Source organism: Daktulosphaira vitifoliae, unplaced genomic scaffold (assembly GCF_025091365.1).
Source record: "Daktulosphaira vitifoliae isolate Bord-2020 unplaced genomic scaffold, ASM2509136v1 Scaffold_5, whole genome shotgun sequence".
In the NCBI taxonomy this organism is placed as follows: Eukaryota; Metazoa; Arthropoda; class Insecta; order Hemiptera; family Phylloxeridae; genus Daktulosphaira; species Daktulosphaira vitifoliae.
Window position 1 is genome coordinate 14,540,203 of NW_026099576.1, and position 23,486 is coordinate 14,563,688.

Genomic DNA, 23,486 nt, shown 5'->3' on the forward strand with positions numbered 1-23,486 from the left:
AAAAAAAAAAAAAAAAAACAAGTGGTTATACAAGGATCGCGTAATTAACCAGTTGGTAATTGATGTGGAAAAAGCGATAAAAAACGGATAACGGATTGATTTAATTAAGAAATAAAAAAAAAAACAGCGATTACAAAAAAAATTGAACTATTGCAAAAGCAATTTGTACCATTAAAACTTGTGGCTAGTTCAAAACGTTCGATATAAAAAATAATTTTCTATGAAGATTGATGATCACGTTTAAAATGGTCTAATGTGCATTGAAAAATTGAAATTTAAAATTTGGATTTATTGGAAAACATGATATTTTAATCAACGTTATTTTTGACTCGAATACAAATAACATTTCAACGTACTCAATCATTACTAACAGCCTAACACGCAAAAATATTCACGTTAATAAAAAATTATAACTTACCATATACCGGGTTCCAGTTTTAGTTGTACGGTTTCTGGAGAGTTGAACGTGTGACCTGAAACGCAAAGAGAATGTACAATTTTTTAACAATAACAACAAAAGACAATCGTGTGAAACAAAAAAATGTCCGTTTTCGCTTTTGACGGACTAGTAATCAACATTTGTCAGAGACACATGAGCATATACAACCAGTCACCGACCGGATCGTCCAAAGCGACACACCAGCAAAAACTATTGCGAAAGACAACAATAGAATGTGAGCGAATATTGTTTACCCGAATAAGCTGAACGTTGCACTTCCTCCGCTAACGCCGATGAACGGTGGCAAATAACAATAATACAACAGGCGGAATAGTTTTATATATATATAAAAAAAAAATAATAACTAATATTTTATGTGCGTTATTGAACACCGGGAAAAAAAATTGCAAAAAAAAAAAAATTACCCAACGACGCGGTGTATTGGATTACACGAACTATCTGCCGAACGGGTGAGGGACAGTAGGAAAATTCTGATGACTATCGAATTCATTCCGGTCAGAATAATAATTCCAGGACCCGGTCGGTTCAAAGAATTGTCGACGTAGGCTCGTTCGAGCAAATAAAATAATTTACACGAGACGGGGGGGGTTCGTATCTTCGCTTCACTCTCCCACGACTGCCTAACACTACAGAGACCCACGTCAATTACGAGCATCTGACGAATTTTTTAAACATAACCGAAACAATTTCAAAACGGCGCAGTCCACCAACACTTACCGTCACTGATGAGCCTTTGAACGATGTTGACCATATCTTTGACTTCGGCCACGTAAAACTGTGCATCGACTTCGTGCGTTATTTCTAAATCTAAACGATTAGTCGAAAGTCAGGGAAAATTCACGTCGTTCGTACGACAATAACACCGTCAACATTTTCAATGGTAATTATCACCTGTGTATTACCTGACATTATTTCACCGAGTACCTAATAACACAATTCATGCGAAATAATCGTTAAAGCAGCGCACGAGCAGCAGGTGCATCGATTGATACGTACAATATTTTAATTTAATGTTGTTCAGCAGTTTCACCGTTGAAAATAATAAAAACACATAGATTATTACTATTGTTGTTACGACGTAATTATCGCAAAACGGCAGCTTATCGTATTTTAATCGATTTCTAACCTAACCTAAATGTGCGATGCCTCGTTATTAGTTGCACTGAAACGGCCGGTGCAACGCGACGGGTGAAAACATTGGCAGGAACATTTAAACGTATAAATGCGTTAATTAGTTCTGAAATTGCAATTAGGCTTCTTCATAATACTTAAAAAATGTTATTATCGAGCGATTATCAGTTACGAGCGGCGGCCGATAAAACACATTTCAATACTATTCTCGATGAACAACTGTGTCTTGATAGACGTTGGTTTTTTAAGTACAAAAATAGGGATGATTATTATCGAGAACAAACAGTTTTATATTAAATATTCAATAATAACACTAACAGAGTCGACCCGTTCAAGGAAAATCACGAAAACAGCAATTAAGTCTTAACTGTTAAGACTTTTCTCATTCATACAACACTCGTCACATCAATTGTCAGAGAGAAACGTTCCGCCGCAGCTTTGATATATATCTCTAAACAAGTATGACTTTTCAGTAATACGTTTTTAACTCGTGAAAATAAAAATATTGTTAATACATTTTGGAATAAACCACTTGAATAAATAAAGTTTCAGTGTTGAACAAAAGTAAGAAAATATTTTTTACCCGTAAAGAAACATAGTAATGTCTTTACGAGATATATAATTCGAGTTATAAAACCGACTCCCTAACACATCAAAAATATTACAATGAAATTGAAACGCATTATCGATAATGACATTTTCACACATATTAAAAATTGTAATGCAATTGATGATTAATAGTGAAAAATAAAATTACATAATCAGATTACAAAACAAATCGTCAGATTATATCCGATAGATAGTAAATACATGAATCGTATACAATAGCAATTATACACCACTAGATCATAAATGTGCCGAAAAATCATGGAACCTGATCGATCGCAAAATTTTTTTTAACAATTTCTCACGATAGCATTGATTAAAATGCCAGCAATTTAAAAATGTGTTAGAGAAACATAACCGAGCCGTTCGAAATAAATGTCTGTACTTGTGTCATGAGTGTTTTGTATTGCACAGCGTTTTAGTGTTGTGTTATATTTTTTAATATATACATGTAAAACTGTCGATACGAGTATCGCCGTGTCGCCCCAGACGCGACCATTGCGTTCTGTGTACACATAAATTTATATATACATACATATATATATATAGGTATATCTATTGTTACAAGTGCGTTACGAGAGTCAACTGAAGGTCGACGAAAAAAGAAAAAATTGATATATTATTCCTTATTATAATTTTTCTATCCAATTCTTGACGTCGAAGCCTAAAAATATATTGAATATGAAAAAAATAAAACGAAAATTCGAGATCGGTAGACGATGATAACAAACGATTCCGTGATTTGTTGTCTGTCAAAGGCGATGGCAAATCGACCTCGTTTCTGACATAGCGTGTAAATACATTAGAAAACTGTTATTATTATTTTAATAAAGAAATCAGGAATAAATAAATACAAACAACGATGCCACGTGACTGAAACTACGGGGCGGAGTTCAAAGATACACAAGCAGCAATCTCCTTCTAAGTAAAACACACACACTCGATAACGTATTTCAAAGGTAAAAATCAATATATTTAGATGGTTTCCGAGTGTGTGTTATTATTATTTTTTTTTTAACAGTCAGGATAACGAGCAACAGCAGTTATCGGCCGAGGAGGCTCAAACGTGTCGTCATCGGTAGTGTACTGTGGCATAACGCATTAAGTGTACACCTAAACAAGGTTTTTGTTTGCCGCCACTGTTATCGCGATCCGTGTGTACACAAGACGCGAACTAAAAGTACGAATGTAAATTACACGAGTTGGTGCCGTTGATATTATTATTATTATTATTAGGAATACAATGGCGACACGTAGACGGATACTTGAGCGCAGCCGAGCAAAAGATAAAACGGTAATTTTTAAAACACTGCCACGCGGTTTTGACGTTTCCTCTAAAAATTAATAAGAAAGAGATTCTGAATAAAACTACTTCCAATTGTCTGGGCACAACAACACTGTTATCTCTAAGCGCGCCGTTTGGATAACAAGACGGTCAATGTTGATCGCTTAACAACGGCTCATATTAATATATAAAGAAAAATAATACATATATAAAATATGTTCCCGAAACAAAATGTAAGATAGAGGCCTTTTTACGGAGTCCAAAGGCCACTCGCTTATAACACACATAGCTAGGAAGATAACATAAGTAACAACATAAAATTATAATTAGTGTTTGAATTTTCAACGTTTACGATTGAGGCGGACAAGCTTCCGTTTTAGTTCATGTTTTACGGATATACTTCTGAAATATTTAACGGATTACCGGACAGATCAACTAGCGACAAAATCGATACGATTAAAGTATGTCGTCTTCATTAGAATATAAACGAGTAGAGGAAAAATACGAGATTTAAGAGTATAATTGGTGGATAATAACAACAAAAACACAAGCACGCGTTGGTCAAAACTAATTTAGATAATTTTTGAAAAACGATAACCATTTTTCTACATAATAGGCGTCTTAAAGATATTATTTGTATAATTGAGTAAGTTTTCAAGAAGCGTTTTCGAGCCCCCTCCCAATTTTATTGCCAACGAAAAAAATAAAAATAGATATTTTTTAATTTTATTTCGATATTGGTTATTTACACAAATTTAATGACATTTATATTCTTTGGTTTTGAAATGGATGGGGTCGTGAAATTACAACCGGCACACGAACAAAAATATCACTTACGTGTTTTCAAAATGTTGTACCTGCCACCTGTTTCAAGAGACGATTGCGTACACAACTGTTTAAGTAAAACAATTAAAATTTTTCAAAAGAAAAAAAGGACTCCTGTCGTTAGTGTTAATGACTTTCCCAGAAACGAGAAATAATGTTTATGGTGAATATAACGTAAGCAAATTTAGGTATGAACAGTAGTAAAAACAAATCAAATTATTACACTTTACCACATTAAGTTTTCCTTAAACGTTAATAATTATTAGTTGAACAGACTACATAATAGCATTAAGGTCAATTAATTATAAACTATTCTAAATTTCAGAATTGTAAAAAATATCTAGCTTTCATTGAATGATTTGAACCAATTGATCACGAAATCGGAAATTTAATGTTAAATACCAAAGAAAATTATTCAATATCTCAATTCAACTAACTTATCTAGTTATTTCACGACACAAATAAAAACAGAACAGAAATGTTTAAAATATTTAGGCAAGCATAAACGATAATAAAATACTTCAGTCGCGTTACGCAATGGATAATTTAAAACGATATCTAAAAAGGTTCACAATTAAACTATATATATAATTGACGAGATTCAAGATAAAAACTATTTGCTAAAAGTTTTAGATTTGAATACTTACTTAAGAATGACTTCTTGAAAGGCCGGTGTAAACAGAAGCTTATTAGATAACTAATTATTGTTCAATGTTCAAACACAATTACTTAAAAAATAGCCGCAGACCAACAACCAGTAACGTCAAGTTCACGACTGATTTAGTGATTAGAAGACTGAGAAATTGGTCGACGGTTATCTCTAGTCCCTTAGTTTAGCACCTGTGGCGCTCCCTACAACGGGTTCTCGCTTATCGCCGTGCCGCATCGACTGCACTCGGGACGAATCGGATTAGCGACTAGAATTCAGCAACCGGTAAACTAAACATCATATCTAATAACTTTGTTTTATTTTAACTTTATGGCACAAAAAAAAAAACGTCGAATTCAACATGAAATAACTTTATATAATAGATAAATTTTATACCGAGAAAACGTTTAATGATTAAATAGACGAAGCTCATACTGCGTCATATTCGCGATTCTATTTTTTGATTCAGTATCTCCATCATAACTATGTATACTATAAACAATTTAAAACGACCTTGAAAACTAAAAGCCTAACGATACTTAATCTTTTTCAGTTAAATCGTAATTTCACCAAAATTCAGATACATTAGGGTCATCAATATTAAATGATTTTTTGTGGACCTTTAGTTGTAGTTGTGTAGTTCTTAATGAACAGAATGTCTACCTGGGTGGTGAATAATAGAAATGTCGTTTTAAACCAATTGTAGTTAAGATTAAATTTGATTTCTTGAAGACATTTTGAGTAACTGACATGATACAATAGCTTACACACGGTAGTAACCGAAGTAAAATTAAACTCTTCCTTCTAAACAAACATCATCTTCCGAAGTATTTTATATACACATGAGTGTGTTAATAAAATATTACCATTTTTAATTTAATAAAATATCTTTTCATTTATTTACTAGAGATAGTTTAGCTTAAATCATAATTTTACAATCAATAATAGCCGCCTATCCCATTAACGAAATTTAACGAGTTCTAGTCCAATTTATAAACAGACGAATAGAGAAAAAAATAATTCTATCATTATAAGCTAAATTTTATCAGCCTATATAATTTTGTTAGAAAATTCACAACATAGATTTAATTAGTTTAAACGATTTACGAGGAATTTAATAAATCTAGTGAATAGACATTAAGCGAATTGTTTTTTTATGATTGTTAATTTTTTAATAACAACTCAGCGTCTTTACAGGTTCGACATAATTTTGTTTCTTTTCTGGCTTCCGGCTGTTGTCGTAAATCAATTCCGTCACGACTTACAAATAAAGTTAATAGAAAAAAAAATTAAATAAACAATCGAAGAGAAAAACAGAATAGTAATAATTTTTAAAAAGTTTAAAATAGAATTTAATTATCTAACTTCTACATAATTCAAAATTTATTTAAAATAATCACTTGTTTATCTTTGAACAGAATTCTAAAAGACACAATGTACCTAAAACTACATGAACTCTGTAATATTATCATGGGGAGAAGATAAATTACATTCTCAAAGAATATCTTATACACGGCGCTCTTAATATCAAAGACCTATTATCATCACGATAATCTCAATGACCTCTATGAATACAACTTAAGGGACCGAGTTAAAACATTTATAAGATACGCGTTACGATCAATGTATCAAATGCAAGAAAAAAATTTGATATGTTTTTCATACTATCAATTTGTTGATTCCTTTTCACAGTTAGAAAATAACTCTACTTGTAAATACCTAGTATTAATTATCTTTCAATTGATGATTCATGGCCATTAAATGATAAACGCCGTTTAATACGATTTATTTTTAGGTAGACTGTTTTATTACAGATGTTTTTGTGATTATTAAGTATACTACTTACATTAAAAATAAACTTTGATTCCCAGTAAATATAATTTCAAAGATATTGCTTCTAACGATAATTTTAAATAGACGTGTATACCAGTTAAATGTAAATTGAAAATAATTTTTTTTTTTATCAATACTAATTGTTTTATTAAAAAGCAAATAAAATTGATGTGTTTTTTCTGATAAAATTATCACGCATGTTGGTAATATTTAAATCTATTAATACATCCAGAGTCCTCCGTAGAAACTACTTACACGTGTAGTAATAAATTCTAATGCAAAGTACAGACTATATAGTCTGTGACAAAACTATTAGCCGTAATAAAAATTCAGCTTTTGATAAGACGAAAATACTATTTATCATGACCAGTCCCTTTTGATTTCTCATTGAATCAATATTGTTACAAAAATACTGATCATATGAACAATTCACAGGCCAGACGACATAAATATCATATTCTTAATATTTTATATAAATATTCCATTGATGAGGCTCCTTGGGGAGCATTTTAAAATAAAAAAGATAAACGTACATTAGTTTTATGACATTTTTAGAGATAATGCAGTTGAATGGTTAATATCAAAATAAAATCTTAAGTTTCATTTTGTCTTCCCTTCGCATTATTTCAAGTACTAATATAAAATTAATGATTTATTAAGTAAATTTTTATTTAGCAGCCAGACAATCAGGTTTAATGACAACACTTTATGATTTAACTGGAAGGAATTTTTAAGATTTATGTGTTCTTATCTTTATACGTATTTATACTTGTTCATTTATAACTAATAAATAAGTTATTTAATTCAAATAATTTCTACAAAATCATTTAGAGAATTTAATAATAAAAAGTGTACCTGGCTTCGTTATGCTATTGGAAAAGATTCAATTTTTGAAATGATTTTTTATAACTGTTATTTCCATTCGTAATAATTCTACAGAGCAAGTTAGTAAATATAATACAAATGGTAAATCGGGTGTAGATTTAAAAATTCATTATTAACATTCGTATAGAATAATTTGTCAGTAATCAATATTTTCAGTATTAATGGACAATCATTTATGCTGTGAAAGACAAACTCTATCAAAAAATGATCTAGTGCACAATATATTATAAGAACAAACGACACGATTAAATTCAAGTGATTAAAGAAATTTGTTTCACTAATTAAGTCTAGTACTAACCACTAGAATTTCACCCATTAAAAAATTAATATAATAGTATAACGTAGCAGTGTGATATTAAAATATCATAATATGAAAGAAGGTCAAGTCGCGGTTGAAATATAATCGATCGGACAACTATAATTATTTGAAGCATAGCGTTTTTGAATTTTTAGCAACGAAGTAGAATAAATGGATATAATAACGTTGATACAGTCAGCATCTCTGTTGACATGAAATGCGATTCATAGCGAGCGCCTTAAAATGTATAAACATTTTGTCCGAAATACAACATCTCACACATGTCTAATATTTTGCCTATACATACCAAACAATATCAGGCACAACAGTATACTTTTTAGGATAATAATTAATCAAGGAAGAATCGTATTAAACATTTTAATGTTCTTGGCCATATTCTTATACCCTGTTATATTGATAAACTTATTTTAACTAACAAAAACAACTATACCAGGTAGTATGCTTTCGAAAATTACAAACTGCTTATTGAGTTGTCTCTTGAAAACTATTTTTATAAAAAAGTGTTCTAAGTAAAACTCAATGAAATTTACTAAAAGATATAGAATCTTTATTACACTAAATGGGCTTTCCAATTTTTTTCACAGCACGACCGAAACAAAAACAAAAGTAAGACTATTGTTCGGTTTAAATGAATAAGTATGATAATGATCGAATCGTTTAAGAATAATATTAGCGGGATCAATTCTGAAGAATCGTTTTAATGAACCAAAGAAAGTGTAAAAACTATTTAAAGATGAACTGATAGTAATTTCAAAAAGAAATTACAAGTTTTAGAGATATTGTGGCTGTAGTATATCTAAAGACTTTTACAAAATTATGCCAGTTTATATGAAAAACATTGAAGTATTTTTAATCTGTAATTCATAACATTGAGGTAACTCAAATATTTATAAATAAAATATAATTATTTCGGGGAAAGGTGATTCTTCTGTCAATAGTTAAACCATGATATATAGAGAGTTAATATTAGTTGGGCTAAAACGAGTTTGACTCGTTTTTACAAAAATGAAAATAATTAAAACTTGGCGAAAACTAGGCTACACAACACACGCTGCTTTAAACTTTCAATCTTATCTCAATAATTACTTATTCGCTGGAAATAGTAATATTGTGTCGATGTATTGCAATACTTGAAATACTCGGTGAATAATAGACTCGAGTTAACATTGAACTACGTGGTGTATACGTGTTTTAAAAAGGATACAGTTCACCAAATCCGCGATCGAATTAAAAGCTTGATCTTGGGGAGCGTTGTAGAACTTGGAGAAGTCCTTCCGTAGGTCGTGGAATACATTGTAGTATTCGGGTAGTTCGATGTCTTTAATGGACGCTTCCCTGTGTAAACACTGTCGGATAGGTAGTTGTCCATCGGTCACCAGGCGAAACATGGGAGCCTGTGGCTCGATATTCAATGACTTGACATAAGTGTCGAACTGAAAAAAATACACGTATATTATAATAAAATATATACAGAGCAGTCATCATCAGAGTTGACAATTGTGTATTAACAATGACGTTAAATTTCAAATTAAAAAATTGGTGGTTAGATTATTTAAATTAGGAAAACACGAAGTGTAAAATTGCTGTCTGCCCGCCGCTACTTCGGTTATTGCAAATTCGTATCAACTGTTGCATTCTACAACCTTCGAGAATTCTGAATTAATCATTTCTACTTTGTAGCAAATTAAGTTTATTTAATTGTAAGGTTTGAACACCTTAAGCGAATGCAACATAAATATACTCATATAGTTTACGGTGGACTCACTAAGTGCAGCGGTGTAATAAGTAAAATTTCAGACGCACTGAGCGTTTAAACCACTTTTTAATACAGACTTTATAAATAACTGTGATTGGACAAGGTGTTCAAAAATAAGGTTAAATCACTATAGGAGATAAAATCACAATTTGCACATAGGTTTTTAATAGCTCACAATTAAATCTAAGAGAAGTCTAAAAAATAGATAAATCTAAATAATTACGTTATTGTGGTGTATAACAATAACAAATTAATTGATTTTGAATTTAATGATTACGCTGTGACAGTGCGATGAAACATATTTCATAAACAAAACAATAAAACTCATAATTCTCCAAAAAAAAAAAAAATGTTTGGCTTACTTATGCATTATATAGTAATAGTAACTATATATATTAAATATTAGTAATGATACTATTAACACATCGCGTGTACGAGTTGTTATAAAATAATAGCGTTGGGATTTTTTTGCAAGAACTTAGTGGTCTGCATCCTTCTCTTGGACGAAAGAAAGAAATATCCATCGGTCAATGAACTGTAGAAGATAGAGGTTTCGTGAAAAAAAATATCATTAAGCAAAAAGTAACAAGTAGAAATGTGTGAATTAATTATCTATACGATTTTACTAAAAATTTTAAGTACCGTTAATTTTCAGGAATTCGTATGAAGTTTTATATTGGTAAAATATAAATATTCTAATGAACAAAAACTGATTAATTAAGTCATAATTATCAATATTGAAAAAAATGTTGAGTCGGGAAGACATAAAAAATTCATTTTTCTATCATAACAGGCATTTTTTGTAAGTAGAACAAAACAATAACATAGACATTTAATGAAACTAATTTTACCAATTCTAAACGTGTCATCGTATAGATACTTTAACAATGTACGTATTATGACGACGGTAGTTGTGTCGCGGGAGAGTGCAGAAAGCCATAAATGGAAAAATTATGGCGACCTGCAACAGTAAGTCGATAAGTAAATAATTTGTTGTCTTAAGATTGGAAAATAGCGCCAATTTGACCTGAAGAATTGTAGAAGGCGTATGTCAATGTTTGTCAGAGTTAAATGCCATCAATAAACATAGACTTGTTTACATTTAAAAAGGGTAGGATCAGTTTAAAACGCCTTGACCGGTTTTTTAGCAGCTATATCCAGTAGAAACGTAAAACAATATTTCTATTGTAATTAAAATATTTGAGGCGTGCTCGAATCTTGATTAGTTCCTTCTGTAGTTACATGATAAAAGATTAGGTTGTCAAGTTGTAAGACTTCTTCTCTAGTAGCTTAATTTTATATGATAGATGACATGTTACTTAGAGACTACAGTTGACCCTTTCGCATTTCATGATTACCCAAACAACCGTAATTGGCTAGGCATATCTACTATATTCAAGGGAGTAGTAGACTAAAAACAAAAGGTACACTACCTTGAAAACAGATCATTATGAAAATTTTGATGGATATCTTAGTAAATAATACCGATGTTTTTAAAGTGTAGAGATCAATTGGAAAATAATATACGTCGACGTTTCCTTGGTAAATAGTACTTCAAAACATTTTATTACCTTTTACTGCTAAAATGCTTTTTAATTAGTTAATTTTTACTGGTTATTTTTCAATTTTATTGAATTTCAATTTTTATTACAATACACGATATTGTACGTGGAAAAATTTATTTTGTTTTACAACTGAATTTTGATAACTAAGTAAGTAGAGTGGCTCGTGTGCTTTGAATATTCGTAGTTTATGGTTATGCTAAGTATGCATTGATAGAATAAAATGGGATATAAAAATCTAATTTTAAGTAGTCACAGGCTAATGTGCCGATTAAATTTTTTTATTTTCACGCAGCTGAATGTTTGTACTTGAATCTAAAAATAGCATAATTACTTTAAGTATTTTATAACATGACAAATGTAAATTAAAGACTTTATTACAACGTTTAGTAAAACAATAAGTTCATCTTGCTGCAATCTAAATACATGAATAATCATAAAATTAATAAAAATTATTCGGTGGCCTTCCTGACTCGACCACAACAACGTGTAATTACTGAACATTTTTTTACTCAAAGTCGTTATAAATAAATTATACGAACTTTAAGTTACCCAATAGTAATCCAAAAAGTATATACATGTACTCATGTGCTCAGAATGATGTGACATTGATGTATTTCGATAGTCAAGGGCAAGCTGTCGCGTATGTGTAGAATAAAAGATAATAATCCCATATCATTTAGTATAATCATTTTAATTAGAATAATCATAACACATGCAATGTAATAACAAATAGTAATTATACCGGTAGCGTCATTTCAGTTTTTTGAAAGAAGGGGCAAACATAATTTTTAAGAAATATTAAACAAATTTTCGCTGCGCACATTACAATTTATCCTACTTTTTCTATACATAATAGATTCTTCGTTTACAAAATTTTTTCAGAAAATAACTTCTTTTGTAATATTTTATTTTAATTCACATTAAAAAACATATAAAATATGAACATTGGCACTTAAAATGGGAAGGGTTTTTATTTTATTCATTGTATTTATATTAATTTTATCTAAAACAAAACTTGATTATAAATAAGTTGTTCTTTAAATATATGTTAATAATTGCTTTACATTATAGGAAATTTTTATTTCAGTACATTTTTTTCCTGAAGTATATTTAAAAAAATGTTTGAAAAAAAAGATTTTGTTCCTCGCTGGTTTTTTTCAGAAGGGCGGGGACATGAATATAAACATTAATTTTTAAAAATATAAATATTAATACTAACTAAATATAATGTTGATAAAATATTAGCTAAAGTTAATCTATATTATTTTATACTAACTTTGTTATTTAAGAACGGCTAGTTAATTTGATGGCACTTTTTTTTCAAAGAGGGTAAACTTGTCACGCACTGAATTATACTTGACAATGGCGAAACAATATTTTGAAAGAAAACTCGTTATTAGTTGTTTTTTTTTTGTTATTGCATTGAAAATGCAATTTATGTATTTATTATCAAAATAAAATTGCTAATTATAATTAAGAACACTAATTATGGTGAACTAAAAACAAAAATTACTTTTTATACGTCAACCGTATTAGTACAATTGAAGTTACTAGTTATCTACTATATTTAAGCTAGTATTTTAGTATAAGGTATCTTTAAAGTAAAATTGTTATGATAGTCGTTGAAGGTCATTTCGTAATATTTGGTTGATTAAATTTATGTTCATTAGATTAATTATGTATATCATTACACAAAAATTAGTGATTTAATTTTATAGCAAAAATACATTTTACTGTTCAAGTTTTTTTTTAATAAGGGTCTGAATGAAGTCTTCTTGGCCATAATTTCGAGAAACATAATTATTAATTACACACAAAATATTTCATAATACTCAACAATGTTTTATGTTTATGATAGTTATGTCTTCATCGTGTAACCGCATAGATCTATTATGAAAATCAGGTTGAGCTGTAACAACAAGTATTACATTTTGGAGTCCTAGGTAAATATCGAATAAAAAACTGCCACAATTTACACTAATGTATGATAGACATCAAAATAATATGTTAATCACGTAGAGTATTAACGGCGCCTATTGGTATGTACCTGTCACTAGTTCAAATTAGAAAACAAACGGTCAGCTTAGCATTTGTAAAAAGAATACGCATTTACAATTGATTAAAATGTTAATGGACTACGCCAATATGCAAGTCTATAATATAGACTATATTATAGTGTATATAAATAATAATTGGAAATCATGTATTCGTGTTACACAAGATAGTATACATAGGTCACGGTGTTAAAAAAAACTTACTACGATTAACGTACACAAAAATGTTAAATTGTCTTATTATTCTTTCTCCAATTTTCCCCTAAGGTTAACCTAAAGCGTTGACAAGAGGTGAAAATTAACAAGTTGTCATAAAATCATTTCCGGTGAACGGTTATTGTTCAAACGACATGTACAAAAACTGACACATCGGTTTTAACCGTCGCTAAAAAAAATTCATAGCTGCTACTGTAAGTTATTACCAATAACTTGTCAACTGTCCCTTAGGTACACTTGTCGACGCCGTGTTTTATCGCTCCACCTAATCGCCAGAGTTCACCTGTGTTTACCGCGGTATATATCCACCCGTTTAAATTACAATATATCCCTACGAGGGAAAACTGTTAGTAATATATGCTCCCCTTAAATATTAAACCCGCCGACATCTGTTGGCCCGTCACTGCTAATGGCGTTGTTCCCACAAAATAATTATGCGCTTAACGGAACGAAAATCATCGTCGTTTTGCCCCTCAAGACATGATACTCCTATATTAATAAANGAATTACACGAAAATCATCGTCGTTTTGCCCCTCAAGACATGATACTCCTATATTAATAAAAAGTGCAAAAAAATAATAGTTATTTTAACCCCAAGTGCGGTTGTAGTCATACACAATTGCACGTAGAATTTCACCTAGGTCTAGCCGAGTAATGATTTTAATTATATTTACAGGATTAAAAAAACAATAGTTTTTAGCCTTAACGCTACTATTTCGTTTTGAAAATATTGGTTCTAGTTAAACTCACATTCAAATTAATCTAGGACCGTATGAATTTTAACTAAGAGACTTGGTATTTTTACTCTAACATTTTATATTTCTCATTCTAAAACGTATTAATGTTCAACGTAATATATTCAATTCAACGGACCGGAGTAGTTGACGTCAATTCAAAATGACTCAATTCGACCCTTGACTATCTAACATCATTATTTGTCGTTAAAACAACTCCAATATTATTTTGTGTGTAATAGGCCAAAACAGAATGTATAATCGAACAGGTGATTACTATTATTGTTTTTTTACACTTGCGAATTGTTTATGGTTAATGTATTCATACATGACAAATCCAAACCTAAAAAGAAAACGAGGGTCAAGTTTTTCCCAGAATAATCAAGAAGTAAATTTTTCTACCGGAACAATCGACTTTATTAGCAAGGCGCTTGTCTAATTAAAAAAGTAGTTTTGAAATATTAGAAGCGATTTTAGTGCGCGATAAAACGCAAAATTATACTTATAGTTCACACGAAACAAAAAGTTATTCTATAGGGAACCTTATGAAGTACAATTATACTTATCTAACCCGTTAATTAACTGTAATATGTCTAAGGAAAACAATTCAATGAGATTACAAGACCTGCTAATAGAGTGTCGTCTACAGATTAAATATTTGCTGTAAAATATATTATTTAAAATTATTTTGCAAACTATTTTTCTACGGTCACATTGTGTGAAAATCATAAAAGTGTAAACGTGGCGTCGATGATTGTAACACATTCTTTCGCAAAAATGTGTCGAAATTACTTTTAATAATTAAAAATTTATTCAAATTTTTTTAGTTAGCTCACAGATAGTAGCACATTTACTATTTAATTACTTATTATTACAGGTTTTGGGAGTTGTCGAATTTATGATTTTTTTTTCTCGTATTTACATTCAGTTAGCCAAGCAAAAACATGGGATGAATATTTTAATGAAAGCATTTAAAATATCAAAAACATTATTTAAATTAGGGATCGCTAGACTGAGAAAACATTATGCAAATAAAGACAATACATAAACTCAGACAGTTCACAGGTTGCACAGTTTTTACATTTCATAAAAAATTATTAAATTCCATGGAAATTAGGCACGCGAATAATATTATAAAGAATATTTTTTTTTACTAATTTAATGCGTTGAATTGAATAGTTTAAAATAATAAAATAAACTCTTTTTGATGATCAACAAGTACGAGTTGAACGAACAATTTATAATATGTTTTTAGATGAAAACATATTATAAACTCTTCAGTGAAATATTTGGTGAACTATGATTGTGTATTCACAACAACAGTGCGTTATTGTCTAACCTAGTTTCACAATTCACAAGTATAAAAAATATAGTTTTTCAACGTTCCAAAACATAATTATAATGAGATGACAAAATCTAACTCGCAACAATTACTATGTATTTCGCATATAAACTTTTTACTATACTGGTAATACATGACTTGAAATGCATATAACATTGATGGTAAACAGTTTATCCAAAGAACGATGACCACCGTAAAAAAAAAAAGACAATGATATTTTAAAATTGTACCAGGTAATTAAAATAATTATCACACATTTAAAAGCAAAACAGTATAAAATTATGCAACCTCGAAGTGTGTACAAATAGAATTTAATGTTTTATTCAGACTTTGTGCATAAAAAACCAGTCGAATTATTTTTCATAAGATAGGAAAGTACGGCTGCAAGTCGAGTTTTTCTACAAGCATTACAAAACAAGTAATTTTAATAGGCAATGAAATTACAACTTTAATGATAGACGTTTGGAGGCGACTTGTGTGTGCACATATTTTACATGCGGCGTACTTTAAAAACTTGTCTCGAGAATTCCCTGACAGCGCCAATGGTCTCTCGGTTATAATAATTTAATTGTTGTTTTTAAGGTTTCTTTCGGTTTAATACAATTGATCAATAACGAACATAATATAATTATTAAGTGTTCATGTCCGTTGTTATCGTATATTATCCGAACGGGTCTCCATTACCAATGTGTAACCGGTTCTGCGGCTCCACTTACGGATGTTGTGGAAATTCACAAATATAAAAAAGTAGAAGATGGCATCTTACGTATTTTCTCACTCGATATCTCTGTAAATTATGTCTTTAGAATGACAGTGTGATATTATACCTTTTGCTCTTATTTACTGCCGTCATAACGGAAATCGGACCGTAAACAATGCTGCTGATAAAACGCTTCGGAAGCTTCTTTAGCGGCCGTCAACGACAAATGGAACAAAATCATTAAATTGAACCTACTTGTTGTTCTAAATGGACGCNATAAAACTCTTCGGAAGCTTCTTTAGCGGCCGTCAACGACAAATGGAACAAAATCATTAAATTGAACCTACTTGTTGTTCTAAATGGACGCTTAGTACCTTAACAACTACTGTCATAGTGAAACCGTTTTGCACTGTTCACGGTACATTTCGTGAATAGGAAAAATCATTAGGAAAAATAAAAAAGTCATAGAATCAATGATTTTACTAGGAAACACCTCACAGTGCGACCCGGTTAAATCCACCGGAACCGTTTTGCCCGGTGATGGCGATGATGAAGCGGTTCGATAAAGAGATTGATGAACGGCACTAAAGAGAAAAAACAGCAATCAATCGGATGTTTCACCAACAACAATACTGTAATTAAGTACACACACAAAAAAAAATTAACATGGATAAACTTGACTGTGAGAATCGACTTGCACTCATTTAGATTATGCAAAATAATTTTTTTTTATCTCGACGATCGTCAATTTTCAAGCAGAACGTGGCGAATTCAATAGTTTATTTACAGATTTCCAAGTACTTAAAAGATTTTTTTCGGTTAAATCAGATGTTTAGTTAGTAGAAAACGCAAATACAAGCCTGATATAGTAATTGACCATGTAAATCGGTTGTGTAGGTTTCAAAAACCTCAAACATATTCTTAAAGAAATACAGACATGTTCGCAAATGATATTAAATTAAAACCGATAAAAATCAACGAGACTCCACGATGACGTGAAACTGTATCAGGAAACATAATGCGTTCAACGAGTTTGCAATACGTATTGACATTGAGTATCTGTGACATCAGCTGTTTGCATTTGTAGAGTAAGAAATATTTTTCAAGTAATAAAAAAAGTGTGAGGCGGTTGACCGCAGTTCTCGTGTCCACATAAAAGTTCAAATTTCCCGATGAACAATCAATAGCAGTAAAATACACTTTTTAAAAAACAAAATAAATATGTTATTTTCAATAATTTGTTTTACACTAGTCCTAGACAAAAACAGGCGAATACAAACTAATGACTTGTGATAAAAGATCCAAAATGAGATATTAAATGGTCGAAGGATGACTCGATTGCTGGCGAAAGACAACAGATCTGAGAGCCAATCGTTCGTCGCTCCGTCGGAACTTAGAAAGCGCATCGGTGAACATATGCCCAGCAGCGATACGGCCTAGTTTGTTGACGGCCTGGTGAATTCTACAGTCAACACGAACGGTTCGTGGGTTCTTTTCGTCAACCATTGAAGTTGCTGTATCACGCCGTTACTCGTTTTAGACTTGCGCCCAGTGAAGACGAATTGCCCGGACGAGGTTTGTAAAAAACGCTGGTCAACTACGACTATTTCGATGCCCGTTTATACATTGCAGTACCAGTACAGTTTCCATTAAATTTGTTGGCTGCTCGTGTGCAATATACCGGTACAGCACGGTTACAGCATCGAGTCCGTACGATTGCCAAATTTGCAGAGCGACTTCTTGTCCAACGAGACCTTGAGCGAGAACATTGTACGCGGTTAGAAATCGTATTTGACCAACACACACAAGTAGATCAACTTCGCACCGGCGAAACCAGTTTAACGGCGTGTGCGCAAGTGATTCTGCTCGACGTACACATTCAATCATAAAAACGCCATTGAAAAGCATTAGGACACGCGGCACATAATAACACATAAATGCTGTGCTTTCGGTCCGAGCAAACCGGTTGATCTCCAACAACGTTACAGAAGTTCGCCGTTCTTTCCTATGAACATAATTCCTCCACTCGGCATCGTTATTATCGCATCGTGTAGTTGTTGTTGTTGTTGTTGGGCTTTCGTTTTCATCCAAAGCCCGCCGGAAGGTCAAACGTCTTATTTCTTTTTTGTACACTTAATGAGTGTATATGTTTACCGCAAAGCGTTTCTGAAGTGGAGTATGATGATATTTCACAGAGCGATGTAATTGTACGTGCTGTCTGTAATTTCGTAGGGAATACCGTTCGACACCAACTACAGATAATATGGAACGACATGGTTGTCGTTTCTTCAGAACACTGGAAGTATCAACTCCAAAACAATCGTAAAAATATACTCGAGACAACGAATGAGACTCGTCCGGTACACGCTGTTTTAAAATAAAGCGCTCGAGTTGTTCTTAATTAATCTCATTATGTAACGAACGATGTTTACTATTCAGAATCTTGTTTTTTATTATTCGACCTTAAGTTAGTGCGCTAAGTAACGGTAATCAGTATAACTTTTATAAGGAAATTATTATTTTAACTTTGGACAAATAAATGTATAATGCGGCGCTACTTAATAGTTTTATTTATAATCGTAAATTTAAAATACCTAACTGCGAGTACGTCAAAAACATTTTAAAAACTTGTTGTTACGTCGTATAAATAATTAATAGGTTTAGGAAATTTATGAATTTATAAATTTTGTTTCAGCTTCTTTGAGGGGTCCCGATTTCGTTATAGAATTATAGTATAACTTAGAAATATTTTCAGTTTTAGGAGCCGATAACCCCCCCCCCCCAACTATAATGTGGGCAACAACACTAAGTTTTCAAGTCGATCAATAAAAATTTGTGCTGGCTGATCGCGTGTTCTCAATGATTAAACGACATCTATAAATGCATATTAATTTAGCCCTAGCAATTATATTATTCTACAACCTCATTGAGCTCATTAACTCATTGGGAGTACATAAATGTGCAATTTTACTAGCGTCACACGCCGTATACAAAAAAAAAAAAAAAAAACGTCAAACTCCAGACTAGTTTTTTAACGTTATATTCCATAGCTTTTGCGCGTATTCGTCCGATTCGCTCTACAACTCTTTTAGTACCGATTCCTCCCCTAACAATTATATGTTTATCTGAAGTTTACACGGTTAGTGGCCATACCGTGTGTAAGTGCAGGTGTACGCACAACGATAGGTATGTAATCGGCCCACAGGAAACTCATTAAACACGCGTAGTATGATGTACAAAAGACTGTTGATACCTGTTGCGGAACATGCGGGGTTGATCACCCCGTTGTCACGAGTCGGTCACCCGTGGAGCTGTGGAAAAGCCCGTATTGGGTATGGTGTAGATTGGTCGGAGGCAAATCGAAATCCAAAGAAATCATAAGGTTGAACGGGTCGCGCGATATAATGAACGTACTTACAGTGTGAAAAATATTTTAATTACACGATAGTATATTAAACAGTAATCACTGTGATGTGCTCCGGACTTGGGATCATAATTATCATACGTATTATCAATATGCGCATAATAAGAAGCGGGTTTTCTGGGTTAAGCTGGCGACCTGTTGACTACATGGTCGGCTGGCATTAGCATCGGTAACGCATTACAATACATAATATACGACGGTTGAAATAAATAAATGTTAAAACAATATGGTCGAGTAACTTATTTCCGTTTTCTACATTATTCTATGAAATACTCTAGTCAGCAACGCAATTAAGTTTTGTTCCAAAGACTTGGATATTAGGCTTTAAAGGTATTTATAGAAAATGCGTGAACACCCCAAGCCCCGACTCTAAAATTTAGATATTTAATATCTTTTGGGAGCTATACACAAAAAAAATTTGTTGAACGTGCAAACAACGAGTGTAAATCAAATCTTGATAATATTATTATATCTTATTCCGAGGATCAATTTCATAACCGATAAGAATTGAAAATTGAAAACTCACCTTTTCAATGGCGTTCTGTAGAGGAATGCCAGATGTCTTGACCATTTTCTCAGTGATACCTATGTCCGAGGTAACCTGATCAGATAACATGTTCTCATTTTGGTCAACTTCTGTTGGCTTCACCAAATACTGTTGTATACCAACGATCTATGTAAAAATAAAAATAAAATAAAGTAATTAAATTTCACAAATGTGTCTGAAATTTTATTTTATTTCTCTTAAACCAGAATTGCTTTCCAAATTATTCACATTGACTCGTAATAAAAAATGAATACATGTAGATAATATCAGCATTAGCTAAGTTAAGTCGAGTGTCACCATTAACCTTCCCGAAATCTTGTGTTACAAGTTGTGGTATGTCATGTATGAAAAACTCAAGACTCCGAAAATTTGGTCGAATAACACGTTAAGTTGTAGTTACAAAACGTTGCATAACTCGTTTACCGTGTTCTTTTAAAAAAAGGAACCTCAAAGTATACATACAAGGATCATTAAAACAACTAATTTACTACTATTTTAATTAAGTAACTCATACAAATAAGTAGATCTCGACGTGATACGTGAAAATGACATGTTTTTATAATACAAACGAATCTCACTATCACGTGTTTAAATATAATCCAAATTTTTGCTGTGCACAGCAACAAACAAAACTGATAGTAATAAAGCTATTTAAAGTCAACAATTAAAGTTTCACTATTATTATAACTCATTATTTATTCATTATAACTATCTAATAAAATGTATTTAGTTAATCGATTATAGGATAATTATTTACATGCCAAAAATTTCACGTGTAAAAAAATTCATGAACATAACACATGACTAAAAATTGTAAATAAGAGAATTTAAGAAAACAATTGATATATTGCGCCAATAAAATAAAAATTTGCTGAATTTTAACACGTGACTTTATAAGAGTTGTTAACATTAAATTAGCAAATAATCAGAATTTTAAGTTTTATATGTTACATCAACTTGTGTTATAAGTTTTTTTGGCATTATTTCTAAATACTTCAATTAATTAAAATAAATATCATTTTTGAAATAGTGATTGCTCCATAGATATTAACCCTGTTAAGTTTAAAATTACATAACAAGATTTTAATTATAAATTAAGTTCGAGTACTTTATAAGATGTTGTACATCAATCGTTTCAAATACTGACAACTGTAATTGATCTATTATTACCCAACTGATATATGTATCGTTTGGATACATGTGAGTGGTACAAAAATTCAAAATGATGATTGTTATATGAAACCGTATCTGCATTTTTAATGATGTCATTAAAAGGGACTCTCACGGAACGTGAGAAGCTCAACGCTGTTGCAANCTATCGTTTGGATACATGTGAGTGGTACAAAAATTCAAAATGATGATTGGTTATATGAAACCGTATCTGCATTTTTAATGATGTCATTAAAAGGGACTCTCACGGAACGTGAGAAGCTCAACGCTGTTGCAAACGAAGATGATAAAAAGAAAAATTGCTCAGCACCCGAACGCATTCTTCGAGTTCAAGTTTGTTTCTTTTTTACTAACCGCTTTCATAGACAATGTTCATGCAAACTTACGCACGCTAATTGTCTTGTATTACTCGGGTCATCCGAAGATGAAAAAGTAAAATTCATCAGTTGGCGCCATTACACGGTTTTTAAACGTATGATACTCGAGCTGTCGGCTGTTGTTTTAAAAATTAATAAAACAAAAAGACTTTGCCAAACATCTGATGAGACTATTTAATAGAGACTGTAAAATCACGAGTAATTCAACCAAAGGTTCATTCGCTAAAGAACATACATTAGATTTCAAAGAACAATAACGGTAATATACCCGGAGACGATTTAGATCTGAAGGACTCTGGTCAAAAGTACGTGCAAATGAATGATGAATCGACTGGGTGGCTGTGAAACTTTTGATAAGACATCGAGAACGTTACGATTCTTCAAGCGAGCGTGTCGGAAAAAACAATTGTGCAGAAGTAAAAAACTCGAGGAACACGCGCATGACGTTCGCCTTCCTCGTAGAAAGAATAACTTGTAAAACACGTGGTGGGGTTGTTAGTTTCAGCCGTGTGCGCCGTTGTGGCGGTAGCACTATGGAGTTGCGATGTCATCGCTCTGGGCCTGCCGAAAGAAGAGGTCGTTCGCCCCCACAACAGCCGTCGACCGAAACGGGCTTGCAGATTCAGACGTTTCGGATCACATGGTCTGCACCGCAGGACTTTATATACATTAAACATAATGAAGGACGACAATAGAAGACGGTCTAGTCGTAGGCGAGTGTAATACGCGTACATTTTACGACAGAGCTCCCTAAACTCGTCCGTGACCGGCCTGAAAATTCAATTTCACTAGAAAACAACAACTTACTGTTTACTAAAAAAGCTTTAAAAAAACACTACTATGCGCACGCGAGAACAATTAGCCAATATCAACCAATGGTGTTAATATGTGGGTAACATAAACGAGTATTTTTTTGCGTTTATATAAACGCACGTAACTACCTAATAGACAACGCACACAATAACTCCAGTTGTTGTTTTTACCGAAGAAACATGTACGGTGTTTTAAAACCGAACTAACGCAATAAAAATTATACACCGGGTCCGTAAACCAACCGATCCACAATACGAGACCTAAAAATGCTCAGTTTATAACTTTAACTTAAACTTGGCGTTAGGACAAGGAGACATTCATTCAAATACATTAAGAATGATTCGATTACATCTCTATTGTGAACAAGTGACAAATATAGGGCATAAGTTAAAAAGTACTGTAGCTCTGAATAATTAATTTTAATGAAAGCAAACAAATGTCAACACATACATTTCAAATCGAAATATCGGTAAGGTAATCTACCTACAGTTAAGTAGCTAGAAAAACAGGGAAATTCGAAGCTCCATTAATTCAACAAATGGAATAAAAACTCTTTTACAATATTATAATCAATAAAACAATGAACAATTTTGGAATAAAGAGGTTAATATATAACGGGAAACGAAAAAAATTATTGACCAACTCTAATTTAAGACTAGGGCTCAGCTCTTACCCATAAAATTGGCATGACTTGAGTCATACACTGTTATAATTCTTATTCAATTCAAACGTCTATAGCTTAAAAGTGATAAATCATTTGCTCTCAACCTAAACATGTTCGTTTAAAGTTAACA

The 23,486-nt window shown here is 31.7% G+C and overlaps 1 protein-coding gene across 4 annotated transcripts in view; it reads right to left on the minus strand.

Annotated features, from left to right (window-relative positions):
• Nucleotides 1-23,486, minus strand: part of LOC126907915 (RNA-binding protein fusilli) — a 59,451-nt gene that overhangs the window by 12,716 nt on the left and 23,249 nt on the right. For 3 of the 4 annotated variants that reach the window (XM_050689596.1, XM_050689597.1, XM_050689595.1), the window contains exons 3-6: nt 20,312-20,458; nt 9,198-9,426; nt 1,178-1,267; nt 419-473 (exon numbers count right to left, since the gene is read on the minus strand). In XM_050689596.1, the coding sequence (XP_050545553.1) occupies nt 419-473; nt 1,178-1,267; nt 9,198-9,426; nt 20,312-20,458 (521 nt within the window). The remainder of the gene's footprint in view (nt 1-418; nt 474-1,177; nt 1,268-9,197; nt 9,427-20,311; nt 20,459-23,486) is intronic. The other variant, XM_050689594.1, reaches the window with a different exon arrangement.